Genomic DNA, 22,502 nt, shown 5'->3' on the forward strand with positions numbered 1-22,502 from the left:
AGGCTTCATGCTTTGTCCACTGTCAAGGCTGGGATGACTCAGGCTATTGACAGTGCCAGCACAGGTTGCTGACCTGGAGGGATGGAAACCAGGTTTGAGCTCATCACTTGCCCCCGCAAAAGCAGGAAGCAGGGAAAAACCAACCATATTCAATTCTTGAGAAGCAGCAACAATCCTCCTGTAGCAATGCCATCAGTGACAATTGCACAGCTGTGAAGGGTCATGAAGGCCTTTGCTTCACATTTAAACAGGAGAAAAGTGAAGATATGAGGAAAATCCAGGGTCTTGAGAAGTGCTTTATTTCAGACAGCAAAGATCCATCTCACAGATTTCTCAGAAACAGGTCTGTTAAATATCACGTATATGGCACTCAAATCCAGTTACTTGTGAGAGGCAGAAAGATGAAACCAAGATGTAGAGGACAACCAAGTCTCACATGCCATGTAACTCTTTAAATACATTGAGGTGGATGGAAGCAGGGTATCCCTGCTTGTCCTTCTGCAACAGCCCTTTGTGTGAGGGACATCTAGGTAGTGACCCCTCTTCAGACAGGGCTGCTTTGCTGAAGGCCCACAGGCTCAGTAGTCCAGTGAAAACCTGTAGCCCACCACCTCCATTCCACACCACCCTTTCATAAGAAATTTATTAATTTCTAACTTCCCAGCATATTCCGCTCTTCGTGTCCCAGGATTTTGGGTCTGTATCATCATTTCTACATCAAGATTAGTGTTCTGAAGGTCTTAATCCTCACTGAAATCAAGTGGAAGAGCCACAGTTTGTCAAGAGAGTGATGGCACTAAGTAAAGTTTCTGTCATTTGAAGTTGCGGTTATTTTGGTGGAATCCCTCACCAGGGAGGCTGCCCTTTGTGTGAAGGAACAGACACACAATGTTTGCTCTGAGGGGACAGCTGCACACGTGCATGTGGAGGAGCTTTCAGGGACCCAAGCAGCTCTACAGACAGGACAGGCAAGTGATCAGATCATGGCACCAAACAAACATTGGCAAAAGTGTTGTATTTCTCAGAGACCTGAAAAGCCACAAACAGCCCTAGGGACTCCAAGGGGACACATCAGTGATGGAGTGACAGATGGTCCATCTTCTCATACCAGTTTGCTAATGAAAAGAGGGTGATGGGAATTACAGATAATCCTGACGATAGCCAGTTTAAGGCACAGTACTACCCCATCTCACACCATGTGGAGGATCAAGGCTTTGTTACTCTAGGGAGTTTGTCACCACTTGCTTGGTCTTCTAGGGGTCAGCAGAGGCTTCCTACCCTTGGCATGAAAGCTAGAGATGAGCAGCTACCATAGCTCTAGATGATGAAATGTTTTGAAGTATATATTGATGCTGCTCACCTTTACTATCTTGCAAAATAGTAACTGTAACCCTTCCCGAAATTCCTCCGAACTTCCTGGCCTGGCACTAGCTCTGAGCAATTTTAGTTTCTTTCTATGGAAAAGGAGCAATGCAGCCCTGTCACTGGGAACTTGCCATGTTTTACACCCAAGTCATTTACCCTGCTGAGCTTCCATACAGCACTATCTGAAGGTAGACATTAATATCCCTGATGCAACTGAATCCTGTGTAGTCTATCACAGGAATACGTATCTGAGCTCTGGTATTGCATTGCCATATGCAGCGTAGGGAACCTTCCATATGGTTTCTGAAAAGTGGTTACAGCACACGTGCACCAGGCGCTTTTCAAAGTAAAACAGATCTGTTCATTTTTATTTTCAAAATACCAAAGCAGTAAAATCATGTAATTGAGTAATCACTTGCCAAATTTCCTTTTTTAATCTAATCTATTTTGAGTTACATCAGAGCCAAAATGCAAATTAAACTGGTAAGGTTCCAAGGTTTTTTTTTCCCCTTCCCTTTTAGAAAACACAATTTAAGGTAATCATAAGTAAAGAAATTTTAAAACCCCATTTGTTTTGTATGCTGTAAGCTTTGGAAAACATGTTTCAGCCTGAAGTAAATTTTCATAGGTAATAGGTTACATAGAAGTCTTATGTAAATTTTGATCTCTTCTTAACAACTCCAATGTTCATTTTATAAAATTTGATTTGAAAATAATGCCATTGTTTTAAGAGGCTGGAAGGGTGAGAAACTAAGCAAAAAAAAGTATACACTAACAAGGTGCACATACACTCTTTCAGCTGTGGCTACTGTATTAAAGAAGGAGACATTACTGAGGTACCTTGTTTTCGGTTTCCAGTCATTCATTTTTTGGGAGGGGGTTGTTGCAGGAGCATTAGAGGCCAAACTCATTCACCAAGCTGGACAAACTCAGGAGCACTTGACCACAGGGTGAGACAGATCCTCCCCATCCCACCAGAGCCTCCTGAAGTCACTCATCCCAGCTGAAAATAAAGACAACCTTCCAGAGCACCCGCTGTTGGAAACCTTTGCTCTTTGGGTCGCAGATGTTTAGGTTGAGTCTCTCCTTACCCACAGGCAGACCTTGTCAAAAGCCATGTGACATCCTGGGTTGCCTTCTTCCACAGTGTTACCATCTGCTGAAAATAAATGGCACCCACTCCAGTCGTGTCTGTTATCACGGTTATTCTCTCCTCAAAAATACTTCCTTACATTGGGGGCTGCTTGTGACCCCTCCCAGCTCCTTTTTAAGGCTGCAAAGGCACACTTCAATTCAAGTTAAAATACTTTAAAGCAGCTGAACAGTTTTCTTTTTGCTGGAACCCCTCTGCCCCTAATGACACACTCCTGTTGAAAGACAGTGGTCAAGGGCAGGGACAGTCCAATCCTCAGCAAGCAAAATGCAGCGGGAGACCTAGAGAAGAGAGATGGAGGAATTAAAAGGCTGACAGCTTGTGAAAGACTGACCAACCTTGCAGCCAGACTTCTCAAGGGCTTCTGGCCTCTCTTCAATGTGCCTTTCTGACCCCATCTCTAACAGTGCCACCAGCACTCAACAAAGTTTGTTGAATCTGGTTTGCTGAGCTAAAACCACTGAGAACCAAATTGTTTTTTCTTTGGCTGCTGCTAAAGGCTGAATTGTTAACCAGTTTAACTCCTCGATTCCTCACTCAAACTGCGAGGTGACAGCCGGTGTCAGTTCAAGGGAAGCGAGAGCAGTGTGCAGCCAGGGGAACAGGGACACTATTTTTAACAGCTAACAGCCCAAATTAGCTGCAATGTCAAACCACACCCTGAGGTCTCTGATGGCTATGGAGACGAGAAAGATGGCACAGAGGGCAAAGGAGAGACAGGAAAAGCGCGAAATCAAAACAGGCCAGGGATAAAGAGGATACACACACACTACATGCAAAGCAGGGGCTGGACTGTGAGCATTGATCGTGGGAACAGATGGAGAGATAGAGAGAGAAATGACACCCATTACACTCAAAATCATATGTATGAGAGAGGGGGAGAGGGGAGGGCAGCAAGAGCACAGTGGGAGAGAGAATTCACAAGGCAGGAGATAGATTTGCTGAAAATAATGGTTTAAGGAAAACTGGAATCAGAACTTAGCATTCAGTGGAAAACCACAGCCTGGTCAGATCAGTGCAGTTAGAGAAGAAGGATCCTTTGAAAACCAGCTCAATAGTTTTTTTAATGTTTGACATCTGCAAGGAGAACCTGCTCTTTGTACATTGCATAGTCACACAAAGAGTTAAAAGCAGTGTTAACACACAAAGAGTTAAAAGCAAAGAGTTAATAGCAGTGTTAGCCAGCCCCATACTTTTATTCTATCAATTAGAGGCAGGACATTGCACAGAATAAACTAAAACCAAATCAAATAAAGCATTCTTCCAGTTCTGTAGAGGACTGAGATGCAAACAAAAAGATCTTGATACTTCCATGGCTTTCCACTGGCACAGGAACCAGAAAGAAATGTACATTTAGATTTGGCTATAAACCTTTATCTTGTGTGGGAGGTCTTAGTATTGTAATATGTATTAGAAACTTGGTATTTTTCCAATCAAGTCTTTCCACTTCCATTTACATATATTTAATTGTAAATATTCATTTTCCTACCTGAAGCACTTTAAATAAATATACAATAAACACAGTCTATGTGGAAGGGGAGTGAATAGCTGAGGAGACTTGTGATGAGCCCCAGAACTGCTCCAGTCTCCATGGCTGGTGAGAAGCAAGGCAGGAAGATCCCTCCTGAGAGCTTATGGGGGGTCTCGTAGATCGAGCTGGTGATCTCACCCTTTTGTCTACTGCACTGAGATCCTCCCTCCCAACTAGTAAATCACAGCTGACACAAACTGGCATCTTCAGAAATGGTGATGGCTGGCCAAGTGATGCCCTCTCACACAGAGAAGTGGATTTCTTCAGAGCAGAACCAACTTCAGTTTGCAGTCTTGTCAATACACACTCCTATTGTGCAAGCACTGAAACACACAGGCCATAGAATGAGCAGACACAGAAATCCCAACTTTATTGAAAACAGAACTGCACAGAATCTCTCAGGTGAGATGCTGTGCTCTGACCTCAACAGTGCTGCTCACCATGGTCAGCAGGGGCAGTGCTGCCTTCAGAGGGACCCTGCTTCAGCCCCGTGCAGCAGTGAGGTGTCAGGGAGCCTGGAACTGCTGAAGCCCTTCCTCAACATTCCCCAGGTGTGTGGCAGCTTTCAGCAGGCACAAACTCACACCTCATACACACTGGGGCTATGGGGGCACTGGAGGAGTGCTTCTGTCCCCTGCTGTTACCTAGTGCAGTCCTGATGTAGGGCACAGCACCAGCTGATGCACACAAAAGCCTCAGTGTGTGACAGAAAATGAGGGGGTTCTTTTCGGTGACAGAAAGCACACTTTAGAAATACAGTTTTCAAGTTGGGATGCTCAGATTGAGGACAACTGGAAGAAGGCTGGAAGCTATTTTCTCAAGATGAAGTTATGAAATCAAATTGATAGAATGGGTAACAGGGTGGATAAGCATGAAAAAAGCACGGTTTTATCAGCTATTCTCCCAGGAGATGTAAGTTAGAAAGAAGAGAGACTTTTACATACTTGAACCACTCCTCAGGCATGATCAGAGGCAGTAAGTTACAACACAGACTACAGGTTAAGTATGAAGCTTTGTCCATTAGTCATACTTGAAGATCTCCTACTTCCCCAAGATACCCTGCACCAAATTAACTGAATATTACTGCAGTCATAGTGACACACTGCTACAGCGTGCATTTATTATTTAATAATAAATTTAATATTATTTAAAGAAACCCTTTGTGCCACTTCCCCTGAGAAAGTGATACTTCATTGCTACAGAACATTAATAGCAAAATTAAAATTTATTTCCAAGGAACTGGATCCAATGCCAAACTAAGAAACTGTTGACCTATGGGGCAATGTGGGAAAGATGCAAAAGACACCACCTTATGTTTCATGTCTACACTAATGAACCATGATTTGTTGTGGGGTGTATCTATAAAGTGAAAATAAGGTAAATGGCATCATAATACTGACCAAGCCAAGTCAGAAGAACTACAGGAAGTAAGACAGTACTTCTGGAGAACAAAACAAATGGAGTGCCTCTTCTGAAAGTCACATAGAGGTTTTTTTGCATAGATTAAAACTTTTATCATGATGGATCATAAACTGTAAAGCAGTACTTGTGTCTATCGGAAAATTCTATTTTATGTGTGAATTTGAAGTCTTATACATGAGGACAGATAGAACTCTTTTACTACATTATTGGAGACTTATCAAAACCAGGATGCTTTTTTCTTGAGAAGATGAAAAGTACAGAGATAAGCAAGGAAATAAAGACTGAAGTTTTAACCAATAATATTTTTGTGTGGTTATCAGAGGAATGTAATAATTAATCTTTTAATCATTCTAAAGATGGTGTGAAATCATAATATCTCATCTTTTCCAGCCTCAACCTGCCATTCTTGATCTGAATTACAAACAATAAGAAAAGAGATGATTTAATGAGCAACTTTGTCATGTTGCCATTTTGCCTTAGTCAAAGGCAAATATCTAGTTTTGCCTCTAAACTAAAATGGAACAGACTTATGTTTCAACTATGCTCACAACTGAGGCAAAGATAAATGGAAAACTTAGGGCTATTTTAAAGATAGAACCAGTGTCTTCACATTTTCACAGGGACATAATCAAATGCACACTGTTAAGAAGAAGCAAACATTGATTTACTAGAAAATAAAATCCATTTTGTGAAGAAACACACATGTACTAAGTTTAAACTAAGCTAAATCCAAAATGAAAAATTTCACTCACAATGGCAATAGGTATGTTCTTATTATGAAAGAAAAAAAGCGTCAGCATGATTTAATCATACTCTATAAATAGGCACTTCAATAAAGTATATATTTACACTGGCTTTCTGGATGCTAGGGCATCACAAAGTAGAATGGCTTTATTACAATGGATGGAAGATGGCAACTACTTAGAACCCAGTGCCAACATGGATTATAACAAATCCAGTGAGTATTTTGTTTTTCAATTATTCATAGAAAATTTAATCCTGATTAAGTATCCTTGGGCAGGAATTCATGGGTAGTTGATGACTGAAACCAACATTTATTTGAAATGCTTCTGTTAATTTAATCTGTGTATATGGCTTAATTATGATTGAATCCTCAATGTAACAGAAATGAATTATATCAGGATTAAAATTCTAGTACCACATCACCCATTCCATTTTCTTTGCCTTTTTTTTCTCCTTTAAAAGATGCAAGGCTGCTGTTTTAATTACCTTTATGTTGCTATGTATTCCAAGCCTCAAAAACTGTTCAGACCTTGATTACTGGATGGAATTTTTAGTTACATTTACTTTTTTTTTTTAAAAGGAAGACATAAACCCTATTTACATTCCCATTAGGATTTTAACCAGTATGAACATTAGATGCAAAAAAAGGCTTTTCTTTTACACCCATGATAAAGGAAGGTTTCTTGCAGTCAGTTGTGAACATTTTACATGTTTTTTAGATGATTCTCCCTCCTTTCTTTCCCTATCTTTTACACTGACACATAAAATGCATTTTCTCTAAAGCATGAAAACAAAAAAAATCCTTTTACTCATCGTTATGCATCACACCAATTTCACAACTGGCCTATCTTAAACTTGTTTGAGCATGTAGATGTTTTAGGAACTCCATTTTATAAGACCTTCAAACCTAGTACTGACACAAAGCAATGGCATTTCTGGTATCCGTGAATGGGAGAGAAAAGATTAATTGTACTCTTCTGTGATACAACTCAGCACCACTTGTTAAACAGTATCTATAAAACTCTTCAATATTTTTCAATACTCTTCAGTATTCAACTCCACAATATTTTTAACACATTTATCTAGGAATCTTGTCAGACCAAAGGTCTGTGAAGTGCTTTGATATTATCACTCAGTTTTCCAGTGAAACCAACGTATCATACACTTGTGACAAAAATACCTGCATATTCAAGTCATTATTGCACATTTATTAGGTAATGTATTCTTCCCAAACATCTCAGAAGTGATGTCGATTTTTATGTCCAGAGGATATTGTTAGTGGCAATGTCACTGATGACAGTGAAGATACTTCCCAATATAGACTATGAGACAGAAAAAGTCTGTAGAGGATAACCATGGAGATGCACTGACAGAGGATAACTCCTATGGTAATAATCTAGAGACAAAAAAAAGAGAGAAAGAAATAGTAAGTGAAAAAAACTCTCTGACTAGGCAAGCCACAATAAATTTCTATCAGCATGAGTGCTCGCGGTTTAACTTTAAACCCTTTAACACTGCTGCAGTTACAAAAGATTTGAACATGCATTTTAAGTCCAGGAATCAGACTCTCACACCTGGGTGTTTTTAAATCAGTAGATAGCCCTGGGCAAGTCACATAACCCTTCTGGCAGTCTCTGTTCTGGGGAATTTCAGACTTGCAATTCACCACCCATGCAGTTTCACAAGCAGAGGTGATGTTTAGATATTCTATTCTTACAACAAACAGACTGGTGGGGGGGCGGGGGGGGAAGAAAGCTTGGAAACACTTTGCACTAGCAAAATCATGGAGCTGAGGATATTGATTTGTCAGTCTCACTTAGCCAGATCTCTTTCAGTTCAAGTCTCTTCATCTGCAAAAGCTGTGTAAGGCTATATTTATCAAATGCCTAAAGGTGTAACTTGTTTCTGAGAAGGCACAAGTCTTCAGTTTATGTGCAGGCAATCCTTTAAAATGCACGTTTTTCTTAAATAAGTATGGTATTTATTGATTGTGCATTTTATTGTATTGAGGTGCATTTGAAGAAGCAAACACAGCTGAATTATCACAGTGTAGGAACTGCAGCTGCACATAATGGTTAAAGTTGCTCAAACACAAGAGCAGAGCAATTGCAGTCTTCCTTTAGTAAGCTCAAAACACTGCAAAAATATACCACTTTACTGGTACCTCTGGAGACTGTCCTCCTGCCCTGAGGATGTTTTCATCAAGGAAAACAAAAAGTCTCTTCATTAGTAACTCTAGAGGAATCAATTTTTTTCTGCCTAGATTTCCTTTTTTTTTTCCTTGTAAATCAAACACAGAATTTAATTTATCATTTATATTTAATAAAATCTTTTTCTTTCCCTTACATATCCTCTACACAAATAAAAGCTCATTTTCTGAATATATTTGCATACAAATGCACAGATGGTTATAAGCATAAAGAAAAGAAGCAAACCCTATGCTGGAAGGAGGTAGTCAATCACCTGAGAACACTGGTGCACTTCATCTGAACATGGCAGGCTGCACACACAGAATTCTCCACTTCCCAACACATTTAAGCAACTGAGAAACTGAGCGAGTCCACCTTTGTTTTTAACTGCTTAGAGCTTACAAACCAAACAACATATTTGAACAGACTTCTTGATCTAAAGAACACAGTTCAGCTGTATTCTAACAGGTTCCCTGACCTATTTAGCCACATAAAGCTTTTAAAGGATGAAGACTAAAGAGCAAACAACAAAAAAAATCCACTGATTTATCTTTCTACTCCCTTTGTTAAAAGAATCTCCAAGGTGTTTTTAATTAAAAGCAAACAAGCAAACAATAAAACAAAACACCCCCTCCACATTTTCCTTTGACTTAACAATCTCCCCCTCTCCCTCCCTTAACCCAGAAATGATTACCCTTAGATGATTTGAGCCCTGTATGCCTTTGTAAAATATGACTCACATTAGCATCAATGAGAGCTGTGTGACTAAGACTTTTCAAGTTGCTTTGGGGTCACAGGATTAACAGCCTAAGAGCATGAGTTTGCTAACAAACATTAAACATGAGGAACAACTACTATTCAAATTTCATCTCTTTTATCTTGCCTGTACATACCTTTTCTCTTTGATATTCTCTGAATATTACAGCAATGGTTGCAAGACATGGGTGGCACAGAAACCAGAGAATGCAGGCCTAAAAAAGAAGATGAGTGTAAGCTGTAAAATGACTACATGCCAGCTTAGAAGAAAGAGATGACAGTTACAGGAACTACATTTACATTTCTGTCTATTTTATGAACCCATTGTTTAATTTTCAATCAACATAACGAAAACCACACAATGAAAGGTGGGATTTCTGTTTTAAAAAGCTCTATACTCCTTGTCAAATTAAAATGCCTGCTTCAGAGTATGATGACAGGGTGCAATATAATCAAGTCAGACACTTTCTTATGGAGGGAAAGAGTTTAGTGCTTCAGTCAACTGCATGCCACTTGTATTTACAGACAAAGGGATCAGTTTGCTTGATGTAAGCCATACTTTGGCAAAGGTGATGTAGAACTCCCTTTTCAGTGTGCTTCTCTCCACTGTGATAATCTGGTACAGCCCAGCAGCCAGGGACAGAGCTAGGCAGACTCTGAGGCCAATGAGCAGCCCGCTCGCCAAGCCATGGTGTGAATGGTAGCTGTGGTGATTTGTATCTTCAAACTGCTCCCAAATTAACAAGAAGCTCTGAAAAAGAACAACAGCAAAGTGCACTTAGAGTAAACCAGCTTACATTAACTCTCAACTAACCTTCCCATCACACATTAAGTTATCTGCTAATGCTCCAGTCTACTTGTTAGGGACTGCCATCTTAAGCAAAAAAATCCAACAGACCCTAGTCTGAAATGCCTTTTGCTGTGACCTATTACTCTAACTGCAAGTGGCAGGAACAGAGTCTCACTTTTTCTATTCTGTAACTTTTAGAAAGTTGGAAAAGTTAAAGTTTCCTCTAATGTGGATAGAGGGAATGTAGCACCTTAGAAAAAAATGTGAAATAATCACCTGCTCACTCATCCTACTCTGCAGGAAGACCACTGAAATGATTTCACAGAGCTACAGGGAGGTGCCTCCTTTCACTTGTGTTCCACAACCTGTAAAGCTTGTTTCAAAGGCAGGCGACTACGCCTTTTCTTTCAAAATCCTAACAGGATTCACTTTTCTTTTCAAAGATGGGGAAGTAAGAGGGTGGTGCTGCTGCCCCTTTTATACAATAGCCTTAAGGCTCAAGCATTCACCCAGGTTGAACTTGGATCTCCCACAATTCCCTTCTTTGCCTAAAGGATATCCAATTCACATCTCCCACCTCCTTGGAGAGTGCTGCAACTGCCAGGCTATAGGGTGTTCTTGGGTGGGCCACTCTCCACCCCTTCTATTGAAGCTGTGCCATTGAGGAGAAAAGAATTCAGCGTCAGCTAGGTCAGAAACTGTGAGTGAGCCTGACTCTGCAAACACCTGGCTCAGAAACCTCCTAGGGTCTAGGAAAGGGAGTGTCACAGGCTCCAAATGCCATTCCAACATCTGGCCGAGCACTCCAGCCGACAGATAGTAACCTCCTTCTTAACTCCCAGCATTGTATCCGTCTGCTGGGGAATCCAATTTTCTGGGAGCACTGTGAGAAACAATATTGATATTCTCCAAGGAAAAACAGAGTAACAAGCACCCAGTTTCTGGATCTTAGTTGTGAAGAAGACCCCAACCAGATGCTGAAGAACACCTTTTCAGAACTTTGGGAATGCTAACATTGTGTTAACATTGTGAATTGCTAACTAATGTATAAAGTTTAGACTCTTGGAGCATCATGTAGCAGCTGAATGGCATTTTAAAACTTGAATATACACTGGAATCCAGTCCACCTACTGCACATATCTAACTTGCACTAAGGCTTCAGGTGCCTAATAAAGCAGGTTTTTTAAAGAAAGGTAGGCAAATTTGATGAGTGAAGTAGCTCTGAAGGTCTTCAGAAGCAGACATTGTATAGCTCAATTTAGAAATATAAATTAGTCAAATTCCTTTCTGAACAAATTCAAAGGCTTTCTCACTACATAAAGACAAAAAGGTTCCTAATATTAACTTTTAAAAAAATGTGTAATCCACCTGAGCCTTCCAAAGGTGGGTGGCCTTGAGTCTCATCAGTTGAGTATTAGAATAATTTGTGCTTAGAATATCCTCAGAGTACTCTCCTCCTTTCCCCCTCCCTTACCTAAGGGGGACACAGCCCTGTCATTTCACAGCTGCTCTCACTTCAGTCACTCCTCAACCAACTGGATGGAAAATGGAAGGATGGGAGAGGGACAGACATAAAGCATGCGTGTTTTCAACATCACTGACTACTAGCACACAACCTGACCAACAGGCTTCAAATGTTCTCACCATAATGATCAGAAAAAGTGTGATTTCAAGCAAACATCTTCAAATGATCAAGTTACTTGACTGAGAATTCTGTCAAAGAATAAGACTGAAGTAAGACTAAACTGCTCCTGAATCCCTGAGATACAGCACAGTGTTTGGTAACGTTGCGTCTGCAGCACTAGTTTTGGCATGAAATTGATGAATTCCTATCACAGAAGTTATTTCAGTCCAGTTAGAACATGCTTAGACAACGAACAACGGTTCTACCAGTTACAGAATCACCGCAGTTTTGTGAGCATTTTCCCTTTTGATATTTACATTTGGGAACAGCCAAAATATTTAACTTCCCTGGACTGTACATATTCTGTTTGAGAAAATAAAAGGCTCCCTGAACTTATGTGTAGAATCTTCCTGACTCAAGCATCTGGGGGGAAGCCATACAGGCTGATGGAGACAGAACTGTGATACTGCTCTAAGAAAATATCACTAGAACCTACCTTACCTTAAAAGCCAGAGCTCATGAAGGTCTGAATTTTCCTTAGTCTACACCAAGGGTAACAGCAAAGAAAAAAGGCACTTTCATGGGAAGATGACAAAGAGCTGGAGTAAAGGGATCATGAGAACAAAGCCCAAGTCCTCATAGGATAATAGTGTCTGAGAGCAGAGTGTGTTCTGGACCAGCCCTTTAAAGAGTGTAAACAACACAACATCAGTTGATCAAAGGCTGTGTATGGTGACAGGAATGTGAGATCACAGAAGTCCAGTTTCCTTCAGCTTCATTAGATTATTCCAAAATAAGCAGAAGGCAGAGGTGTTAGAGGCAGAGATGGAACTGTCAGTGCAGCACAGTGTAAACTTGGACAAAGTAAATGTATCATTGCCTTTTCTATGAGCTGAGGCTGTTCTCACTCACCTGGGAAAAGCAGGATCCTATACAAAACTGTGCTTCCAAGTGTTTCTAGGTAAAAACGGACTACACAATCTGTTTTCAATGAAGAAAAACCTTCATAGACAAGTATGATGTTGAAGTTAAAATCTCTTTGGTTGTGAAATAAAAAAAAAAAATTAAAATTTGAGAAATCAAGGTCAAGGAATTCTAAGGTCCCTTACCTTGACCACAGAAAGGCAAGTATCAGCTCACTTAGCTGCAATATCAGGAACAAACTTAAAAGCACCAGACATCAACCAGCTGAAGTAGATATCAGAGGCATCTTTTGTTGGCAGTGAGCAGAATTATGTTTGAGGTCTGAGAAGAAATCAGGGGGGGCAATTCTAATTGTTATCCAGAAGAACAACTGTGCTTAGGCTGTAGACAAAAGAACTGGATAAGAGAGGAAGCTAAAGAGCTGACTCACACTATGCTATGTCCAACATTAAAGTCACTGCTTCTTCATAAGGTGGAACAGAATGACCATCTCCTTGTTTACATAACACACTGTTCAAAATGCCTGACTTTACCTGTATATAATCCTGACCTATCCTGGCTCACAGGGGACACCAACCACGGTCCAGTACTGGCCTTCGCTTCAAATACTAGAGGAATGGTGGCCATGGATATCATCCTGATGTTCCAGATATACAAGCAGAACCTCCACATCCATATGAAGAAGAACTCTTCCTTCATGTCATGAGAAAATTATTATGGTAGAACTCCTCCTTCCCTCCACGATGCCAACACTGACTTTATGACAAGCCAAGATAAGGTATCAATCTCCAGGTTCTCATGGGACAGATCACCCCTGAGAGGCAAGGGGAAGGGGGAAGCAAAAGGGAAATTAGAAGGAGCAGCAAGGCAAACTAGCTGTTCCCAACCATATCTAGTACTGAGTTATCTGATGTCATGCAATGCAGTACAGCAAAAAATGGTTTAGATCTAAGGTCAGAGGCAGAGCTCATTCTGAGCACACCTAAGAACCCCTGTGTAGGGTGATGTCTAATGCAAAAAGATTCTATGCCATTTTGATCAGGTTCAGAGCAATCAGCTATCTTTCCAGAATCACTGCCTACAGTCTGATCAGCCTTGAAAGTTGAAACTGCTTAGGTCTATGTGATGGCAAGGGCCTGCCATCAATAAAGTTCTGTACAAGGTTTGTGATTCAGCAGCAGAAAGTGGAATTTTTAATGAATGCACAGCAGCCCTGGGAATCTTTTATTCTGTGGCTGAAATAAAGAACAAGTTAAGGCAAAGGGAGATGCTAAATGGCAGACTTGTCCCTCCTTTGAGATGTTACTTCTTTGCAGCTGCAAAGACCACAAGACATTTGCTGACTAGGAGGCTGTGTCCACCTGCCACTGAAGGCAACACATGAACACAGGCCAGGAAATTGCTAGTGCTTCTGAAAGAACAATAAGAAAAAATCCATAGCATCAGTACCAAGAGGAGAAAAACCCCTGAAAATCTGCTGAGCAATTTGAACTAGTAGTAGGCAAACAGGCTTAGATAGCTTGCTAGTCAAAACTGCATTTAAGTTGAAGAACAACATGTTTTCTCAGGCTGTCCACTTTCTCGACTTTCCTGAAGATAAGATGAGGACAGGTATGGGAGAATGTCAGTAAAACGAACATGGTGCAATCTCTATCTGCTGCATTAGGTTAGTGCACATAGTTTCCAGCAGCTTCTACAGCAAGCCCTCAGAACATCTCTGATTATCCACATGAAGTTTGTCCAATCTCTGGCATAAGAGGAAGCTGGTTCTCCCATAAGAATCTCTGGGAAAGATCAGAACAGGAAGAAGGTTATTCCAAGTTTTTAGCCATTAAAAGGGCCAATTGAGCATTTATAGCAGATCAAACATCCATGTCAATCTAGACAGACCAGTGAAAAACTGTCTAAATCCTGTTTCCCTAAGCCCAATAGCTGCACTCTGCAATTAGGAGAACAAATCTGACAGAAGGTGTATTTTGTATGTACTGAACCATGAGATGGAAAATATCCTCTCCAGAAGGGATACTCTTGGTGTGAGGGAAATTTTGCTGGAGACAGCAGACACTGATATGGAAGTGCAAAACCACTTGACATATTCCAATATCTAGACTGCGTTCCTACAATTGTGTTACTACAAGACTCCTGTCAAACCTGACACTCCCAATGGTACACAGAAGGAAATGTGGTAGAGCTGTGCCTTACTGGTGAAAAGTTAAGACAGACAACTGCCTGCTAATACTGTTCCAGTGCTGCTCCAAGAACCAAAAGATGTCTAATGGACCAGTCTTCGGGGAAGCAGCTCACATGTATGATGCCTGCCCCACTTTTACCATAAGTAATAACCCAAATAAGATCAAGCTGATTATACTGTCTTTTCTATGTATAGTAAAGGGAAACAACAATGAAGAAGTTTCCAGTCTCAAGCAGCAGAGTACTAACATACTCATACATATGCACAAGTGCAGAAGCATGAATGAAATTAAATACTTCAGAAGTCTTCTTTACTACCAGCATGTAAAATTTCTGGTGCTGGATAGGTTCATTCCACCTTACTTTGACACCCATCTTTAAATTTCAACAGTCCCACTGACCTTAACAGCCTTTGGTTTATATTCTTAATTAGCAAGAAACACCAGCTCTCAGCTATTCCTAATGTTCTAGAAGTCCACTTATTTAGTTTAGAAGCAGCACTAATTACAGATACTACCCAAATGGCACAAAAATCTTCAGTATAATCTCTTCCTCATTACTGTCTCCAGTTTCTCCCTTCCCTTCTCTTTCTCAATGGTTTTCAGATACTCGTCTTTATGATGTGATTTAAAAAAATTTGTTTACAAAAGGCACCACCAGGGTTGAATGATTTCCATTACAATTTACTTTTAAGTTACTGGTTTACTTAACTTTCTAATTTATACTAATGGAAAATATTTGAATGAAATTATGTGTCAGACCATTTGTATATTTGCAAGACCAATCCTGCACATGAACCTTTCAAGAATTCCCTTCCTTATATTGATTGAAGGGACCATTAGACATTCTATTTGAGTGCTTCCAAAAGGAGGGCACTGATGATTTCCGTGTTTTCATGACAAAGACTTTGTCACAGCAACTTTTCTCGTCCTTCCTCCCATGCTGCTGGTTGTCAACCTGCATAATGTAGTTCACAATGCTCCAGCTGTACTGATTACAACTATTTATAGGACCACATTGCAAATCAGATCAATAAAATGTGTAAAAAAATTTGTTTTACTTTTTTTCAGTCTAGGTTTTTCCAGTAATCTGGTTCACAGTACAATGCTACAAACAATTGGCACAATCAGGAGTTTGGGAAACTGTGGGAACTTCTTAAGTGGTTTTACTGCTAGACAAAAACATACTGTGGAGCTACATCTTAAATTGTTCAAGTAAAGAGAAGGTGGTGTTACCTATTAGACATACTGGGTGCACATTATGCTGTGGGCTTTTTTCCAGTCTTGATACTCCCTTCCTCCCTCATAAAATTAAAATATTGAAATTATTTGGTTCACAGTTCTGTCATACTTAATAGCAGCTGTACATCTCAGTGTAAGAAGGAATATGAAATGCAAACCTGTGTAACAACAACTACTACAGCAATGCCGGTAGATGCTGGACTGGAATCCCACTGAAGAGGTCTGCCATGAGATTTCTTCATTCTGCCTATTGTCCAACCCATACACAGACTCAACAATAAGTACAGCATCTGTATCTGTGAGATTATGTCGCACACTATTGAAAACAAAAGGAAAATGAATAAAATTACAACAAAAATAAAGTTTTGGGTTTTTTCCTATATCAAAGAGAAATTTTCATGTACCCGCGAATGAACAATGGATGCTTATGCCTCTGTATCACCTTTTAATTTTAATGAGTTAGATTAGATAGGGTTGCTTTGCCACAAAATGTGGCTATTTTGTGGAGTTTTCAGTGACCAAACAGATTACTATCAGCTTTCCTGCAGTTATGCTGCAGATCTGCAAGAACATGGGCACAGTGCCATGTCTTTCCAAATCCCACTCTTGTGTCAGAGCAGACTGGGCTCAGGAGTCCATCTGCATAAATAGACTTATAATGCTAAAGAACTAAAATCATATGTATGTTAATCATAGTGCAAATATGCAACATGATGAAATGAACTCCTTTCTTCATTCTGAAGAACTTTTGTTCAAAAATCAGATAGTTACATTGTACTTTGAATTAATTGCACTTTGTCTTGAGGATGTAGTAGCTTCCAGAAGAAAGCACAAATATTTAGGACAAATTCCACTCTGAGATACTTAAAGGGGAAAATATAATGAATAACCTTAACACAAACTTCATTTAGATCAACAACTTGTCTGTATTTCATTTTATTAAATGCAAAGTACCTTTGCCTCATTTTGCTATGTCCATTTTTACCTCTGTTTGGGAACAATTAACACATACTCCATAAAATGACATTCTTAATCAGTGTCTCAAACTTGTGTTTAAAGCTGCATCAGAATAAAGAAAACTTTAAGCTAAGATATATTAAAGCCTTTATTTGTAGGCTTGCTGAACATTACTGACAGTAGAAAAACCTGAAGATTTCTTTCTGGGTAATTGTTAGCTTTAGACCTAGTAAGTTTTTGACTTAATGAACAATTTTAAAGATGGTGTTGGGATCTGACTCATTGTACTGGCATAGCAGAGATGTAAAAGAAAAATACATTCTTACGCTATGTATATTGTAAATTTGGTTCAGAAACTAGAGATGGGGCACTACACACAGCAATGCTTTCTTTTTTGCTTCATTAATATTTTAGTTCAATTAAATTAGTTCCTTATTTGTAATTTTAACTTACACTATCAGGTACAAGAATAATATTTCTGTCACAAGAAAGTAAAGCTCTACTTTTACATAACTAGACTGTATTAAAGAAGATAACTACCACATTTACTAAAAATATTGGCACAGGAAATGTTGCCACTGTACAGAAATTAATATGGATACAAGGGAAGCGTATCAAAAGAAGATCATCTACAATATTTCCCTGACATCCAGCGATACTAGCAAAATAAAGGGTATAAATCAGACTTCAGAATATAATTCCTGGGATATGCTTGGCATTCTCAGAGTTTACATGCTTAAATGCTTCTTAATGTTTTAAGACACCTTTGCTATTTAAGATCTGTCAAGAGCTTTTAGTAAATACAAAATTGGAAATTCTTTAATAAAATCAACCAGCACTGATTTTGGGCAAAAAAAAAAAAGATCATGGAGTTATTTTCCAATGCTATCTCATTGAGAGACAGTACTCACTAGAAAAAGAATTGTTACATGAACCAAAGGCATGCCAAACCAGTGTCACAAATCTAAACTAGAAAAATTACGGAATAATTCTGTGTGTTCTAGGGAGCAGTTTCTTTTCTGTCATTCCTTAAGATAAGCTGCCCTATTATAGCCAGACATCATCTCTCCATCATATCATGGATATAGCTACTGCTCTGCTTCAGTGTGGTAACAATTCAAGTGGATTCCCACATAAATTCGTGTAAGGCAAAAAGCCACAACCAGCTTTAATCTTTGACATCCTATACATTTTGCTAGAAAGAAAAAGGGTGAGAAAAATTTTAAAGATGAGAATGAACTCACAATATTCAATGTTAGTGTAAAGTCACGTTACTGAGCTGATACCAATTGTCTGATTTCATCACAGCTCACCTTTTTTGACTCTTCAACAGACACAATAATGGTCTTTGACTCTTCACATTTTATTTTTACCAAAAGTTAAAAGGACAGCACTTGCAAGGCTTCTGAGTGTCAGTGTTATTTGTGTGATTTATGAGATTGGGTTAGATGGTTAATTAGACTGAGGATCAGCTCTTTATACACAGCAAAGACTACATCATACTAGGAAAAGAATAATTGCTTGAGATGGTATCTAAACCATCTAAACAGGTTTTTAGAAAGGTATTCTGGCCACACTGCAATTAATAGAAATTTTAACATTTATTTTTAACTCAAATTTTTCTCCCATATAGGAAAAATGGTATCATCTTTCCCCTTCAAACTATACTACTTGTCATCAGCCATTCTTCAGAACTGTAATTGCCACTGAAGCTTTCCACATTTCTATTACTTCTGCTCTCTTACTCTTTTGGAAACCACCAACTTCAGAGACAGTAGGAAAGTAAAAACTTCCCTAGCTGAATTTAAGAAATTCAGCTACTGATTAAAAAATAATATTTATTATAATCTTAATAAATAAAAGTGGGTTTTTTGACTACAACACATATACAAAAAGAAAAAAGAAATCTAAATCTCTCTCAAGTTCTGGCTGGATAGTTAACAATGGGGTGGAGTTATGACTACCTCCATATTCTCCATTTTATTTCATTTCATGAGATGAGAAGGAATGTTTAATTACACAGCTGCTGGAGTGGCTGCAAGGAGCTGCCAGCTCAAATGGTTAAAACAAGAAAGAGGCAATTATTGTGGTGCCAGGTGCCATCAAGAGGCTGATAATTCCAACTGCAGCCTTCTAAATGAACTCTACAAAGGGGAATATTTCTCTATATAGGCTGTTACTACCCAACACTATCACACTACTGCAGTACTGCTTTCTTGGGGTGCTTCAAGCCAGTCAAAAGGAAATGTATTTGGTTGGAATGAACCCCCAATTCTTCAAAGGTGAACTGCAGGGAAAAAAAACCCCAAACAATAATGGAGAATGAAGAATGGAACAAGATTAAGTTAGTGCATTTTGGAAAGGTATGCTACAGAAATTTAGTTCCAGTGAGAACTTGGAATATCTATACAAAGTGGAGAAAAATGCTTTGTTAGCATCAAACTTTCACATAAGCATTTTCTGCATCATGCTAATCACAAAATTTGTGCTGTAAAATACTTTTCCATTTAATAATTGTTAAATTTGTCAGTGAAATGACAAATTCTATAAAATATGATTAAGTTTCCTAAAAAGCTTGGCTTTCTAGATCTAACTCCCCAAACTCTTCAATGTATTGAAAAACCTGTTCGGGTGATATTCATGTCTTTTAAGTGTTTGTAGCAAGGAATCTAGAGACAAAAAAACCCTTTGAAAAATCCTAAAAAATATCACAGATGTGTAACTTCAAATACAGTTATTGCAAACACATAAAACATGTTTTTTTCTGAAGGATCAATTTTTAGTATTTTATATTGAAAATCAAACTATGTGATCCAATATCATAGTATAGTCCAGCAACAGCATTTGCTATGTATTATACAGACTCACGGGTAGGAATATGTAAGAAACAGAGGACAGACTCACATTCTGCCAGACTTCCCATAAAAGGAGCTCCTATCCCATCTCTAGAATAACTGAAAGAAGAACAAAAAGATTGCATTTTTAAGTGGGTGTGTCTTAAATGGGTGTTCTCTCTCACAAGTACATTTAGATAATGCTGCAGTTCAAAAGTCAGTCCTGTCTTTTGCCCCAATCCCTCCTCCCAGGCAAATCATGTACTGATCTTTACAACACATTGTTCTTAAAGTCTAAAGACTGAATGCAGAAAAGGATCAAAGGTACCTTGAGAAATGCAGGTAGTTGGCAAATGCTGAACCAGCCTGCAACAGTAATGCAATTGTCAACACCTTTAATACACCATGCATAGGTCCACGCTTCCTAATTGTTTGCCACAGGGATTGTGCATATATGCATGCAGTTATGAAGTATGCAAGGACAAGCAGGAAAAAGAATTCATGTAATCCTGTGGGGAAAAAAAAAAAAAAAAAAAAGAAATACAGCTTAGTTTTACAAAGAAACATTGCTACTAGGAATAACTAACTAAAAAAACCCAGTATAGTGGGTTTCCTTTAATACAATCATTGGGAAATACTTAACAACTGTTACCCAAAAGTGATAGTACACATAAAAGGTCTAAATCCTAGTCAATTTCATACAAGAAAATCAGTGAATTTTATCAAAAATTTATCAAATTTTATTATTTGACCTGACAAAGTGTTTTTAATCAACAATACCTTTTCTGAGCAGAGAGGTTTGCAGCAATTACCAGACTTGTATAAAGTGCACAGTTTCTTGATACACACAAAACAACTGTAGCTCATTTAATCAGTAAGTAACATATATATTAAAGGACTAATTTTTAGCTCTTTTTGCTTGTTTGTTTGATTCTCTAAAGGCACAATCTGAGGTGAGAGAAACCCCAAACAGACTTCTATTAAATCTTTTTAACCACTGGGTGTCACCCTTCCTCCACATAAAGCAGCTTAAGAAGCCCAGCTGATCATGTCTGAAAACTTAGAGATAAAGAAAAGTAGCACAGAAAACAGTAATTCGTTCCTAGCATGCATTTTTTGCACTTGTCTAAAAAAAAATCCCCAATTATTTTAGATTATTTATAAAACAGAAGTCCCCTAATTTTCAGACTGGCAGTAGTCAGGTAAAATACTTCCTTTAAGACCTGGATGCTGGAAACCTTTTCTATTGTCAGTAAGCATTGCAACCCAATTGGGAGCTCCCAAAGGGTCAAAGCCAGTGAGAAACAAGCAAAAACAGGTAAACAAACACTTCTCATAGAAAACCTGCTTTTATTCTCCAACCTTTCATGAAATTTAGTGGTGCCTATAGAATCAGATTCTAAAAAAAGCTTTTTCTCCAGCAGCAAAATAACTGGTAAATGCTCCCAGCCAGCTCCATCCAGAGACTGGGAAGAGCAAGTATACACATTTCAATATCTGAGGTGAAAAACATTAGAACTGGATGAGTTCTGAATAGTAGCTAGCATTATAGCTTCTGTGACTGAAATGAAGCATTTTGGACATACACACAGGAAAATGGGAGAAAAAGAGCATAAGGTAATGAAGAGGATTAAAAATTCCAGGCCACTCTGCTTCTTTTGTACACCAATACATGTGCATGATTTATCAATGACAAAAGTATGTGGTATAGATCAAATCTTTCTTTCTGCTTCAAAAGATACCCACTGAAGTTGGAAACAACTGCATAAGTAAAAGTTATTTCTCACCATGATGAGTGAGAACCCTTGGAAAACTCTTCAAGAAAATCAACTAGCTTTTAAAAAAGACTAAGCATTTATGATAAAACACTCCTTCCAACCATAGACAGAGTGTAGATTATTGGTTTGAGACCAGAAGGGGTTAGGAGAAAGCTGCACTAAAAACCCACAATAAAAAATACAATTTTCAACCTATCTCCTCTAAGTTTCCTGACTTTCAAGGAACCTAGCTGACAGACAAAGTAAAATATTACATGAAATATCTTACTTCAAAGCTCTCCAAAATGCTACCTGTTCATCTGCCTTTAGAAACCCTGGATTCCACTGACACAACATCTTCTGCAGAAGACCCTACCATATAAAATAAGACTATTTGCCAGGGATCAGAAGTCAGGCCCCCTCATCTCTGAAGGCAAATGTCTTAATCACAAGCCTTAAGTTCTCTCTCATGCTTTCCTTATTATTAATTTAGTTTTTGAGACATCCTGTGCCAGGCCACAGCCTAAAGTAATTCAAGTGAAGGAAAACCTAACTAAAACCTTCTGCAGCTACGTAATTTTTAGTTGCCTGCATGAAATATGCAAGAAACGAAGCTGGATCTTCTCTCTGATACCATCTCATTCTAAGTTTCTATGGAAAAATGGCAAAGACTATTTCCCAGAGATGCATTAAATTAAATTAAAAAAGACATAGACAGATTAAATGCTCCTCAGCTCTTTGAAAGTAGACCAGTGCACATAGCTTCAGGATTCATGGCAACAATGCAGGTTTTAATTCTAAATTAACAGAAGTGTTCTTCTGCAACTCTGAAAGACATGGCACATACAGCTCACCTTCCTTCCTATTTGTTAGCCCTAAATACATACATCCAGCACATTTACACACCTTCTTACTCAGCACATAAGCTGTTCAGAGTTCTGCTTCCCAGTGCTCAGTGTTCCTACAAAATTAATACAGAGCTGAGATGCCTCTGTGATGCAGGAGGTCTCTTACATCCCTTTACT

The 22,502-nt window shown here is 38.8% G+C and overlaps 1 protein-coding gene across 2 annotated transcripts in view; it reads right to left on the bottom strand.

Moving 5' to 3' along the window:
• Positions 1–286: 286 nt before the first annotated feature.
• GPR180 (G protein-coupled receptor 180) overlaps positions 287–22,502 on the bottom strand; it is a 28,962-nt gene continuing 6,746 nt past the window's right edge. The window contains exons 4-10 of one of the 2 annotated variants that reach the window (XR_010440234.1): positions 20,049–20,229; positions 19,791–19,840; positions 16,088–16,245; positions 9,720–9,911; positions 9,298–9,375; positions 7,396–7,611; positions 287–4,372 (exon numbers count right to left, since the gene is read on the bottom strand). Coding sequence is in view for 1 of the 2 variants with exons in the window: in XM_064712759.1 (XP_064568829.1) it covers positions 7,453–7,611; positions 9,298–9,375; positions 9,720–9,911; positions 16,088–16,245; positions 19,791–19,840; positions 20,049–20,229 (818 nt within the window). In the remaining variant the exon portion in view is untranslated. Of the gene's footprint in view, positions 7,612–9,297; positions 9,376–9,719; positions 9,912–16,087; positions 16,246–19,790; positions 19,841–20,048; positions 20,230–22,502 lie in introns of both variants that reach the window. The other variant, XM_064712759.1, reaches the window with a different exon arrangement.

This window comes from Zonotrichia leucophrys, chromosome 1 (genome assembly GCF_028769735.1).
Source record: "Zonotrichia leucophrys gambelii isolate GWCS_2022_RI chromosome 1, RI_Zleu_2.0, whole genome shotgun sequence".
Lineage (NCBI taxonomy): Eukaryota > Metazoa > Chordata > Aves > Passeriformes > Passerellidae > Zonotrichia > Zonotrichia leucophrys.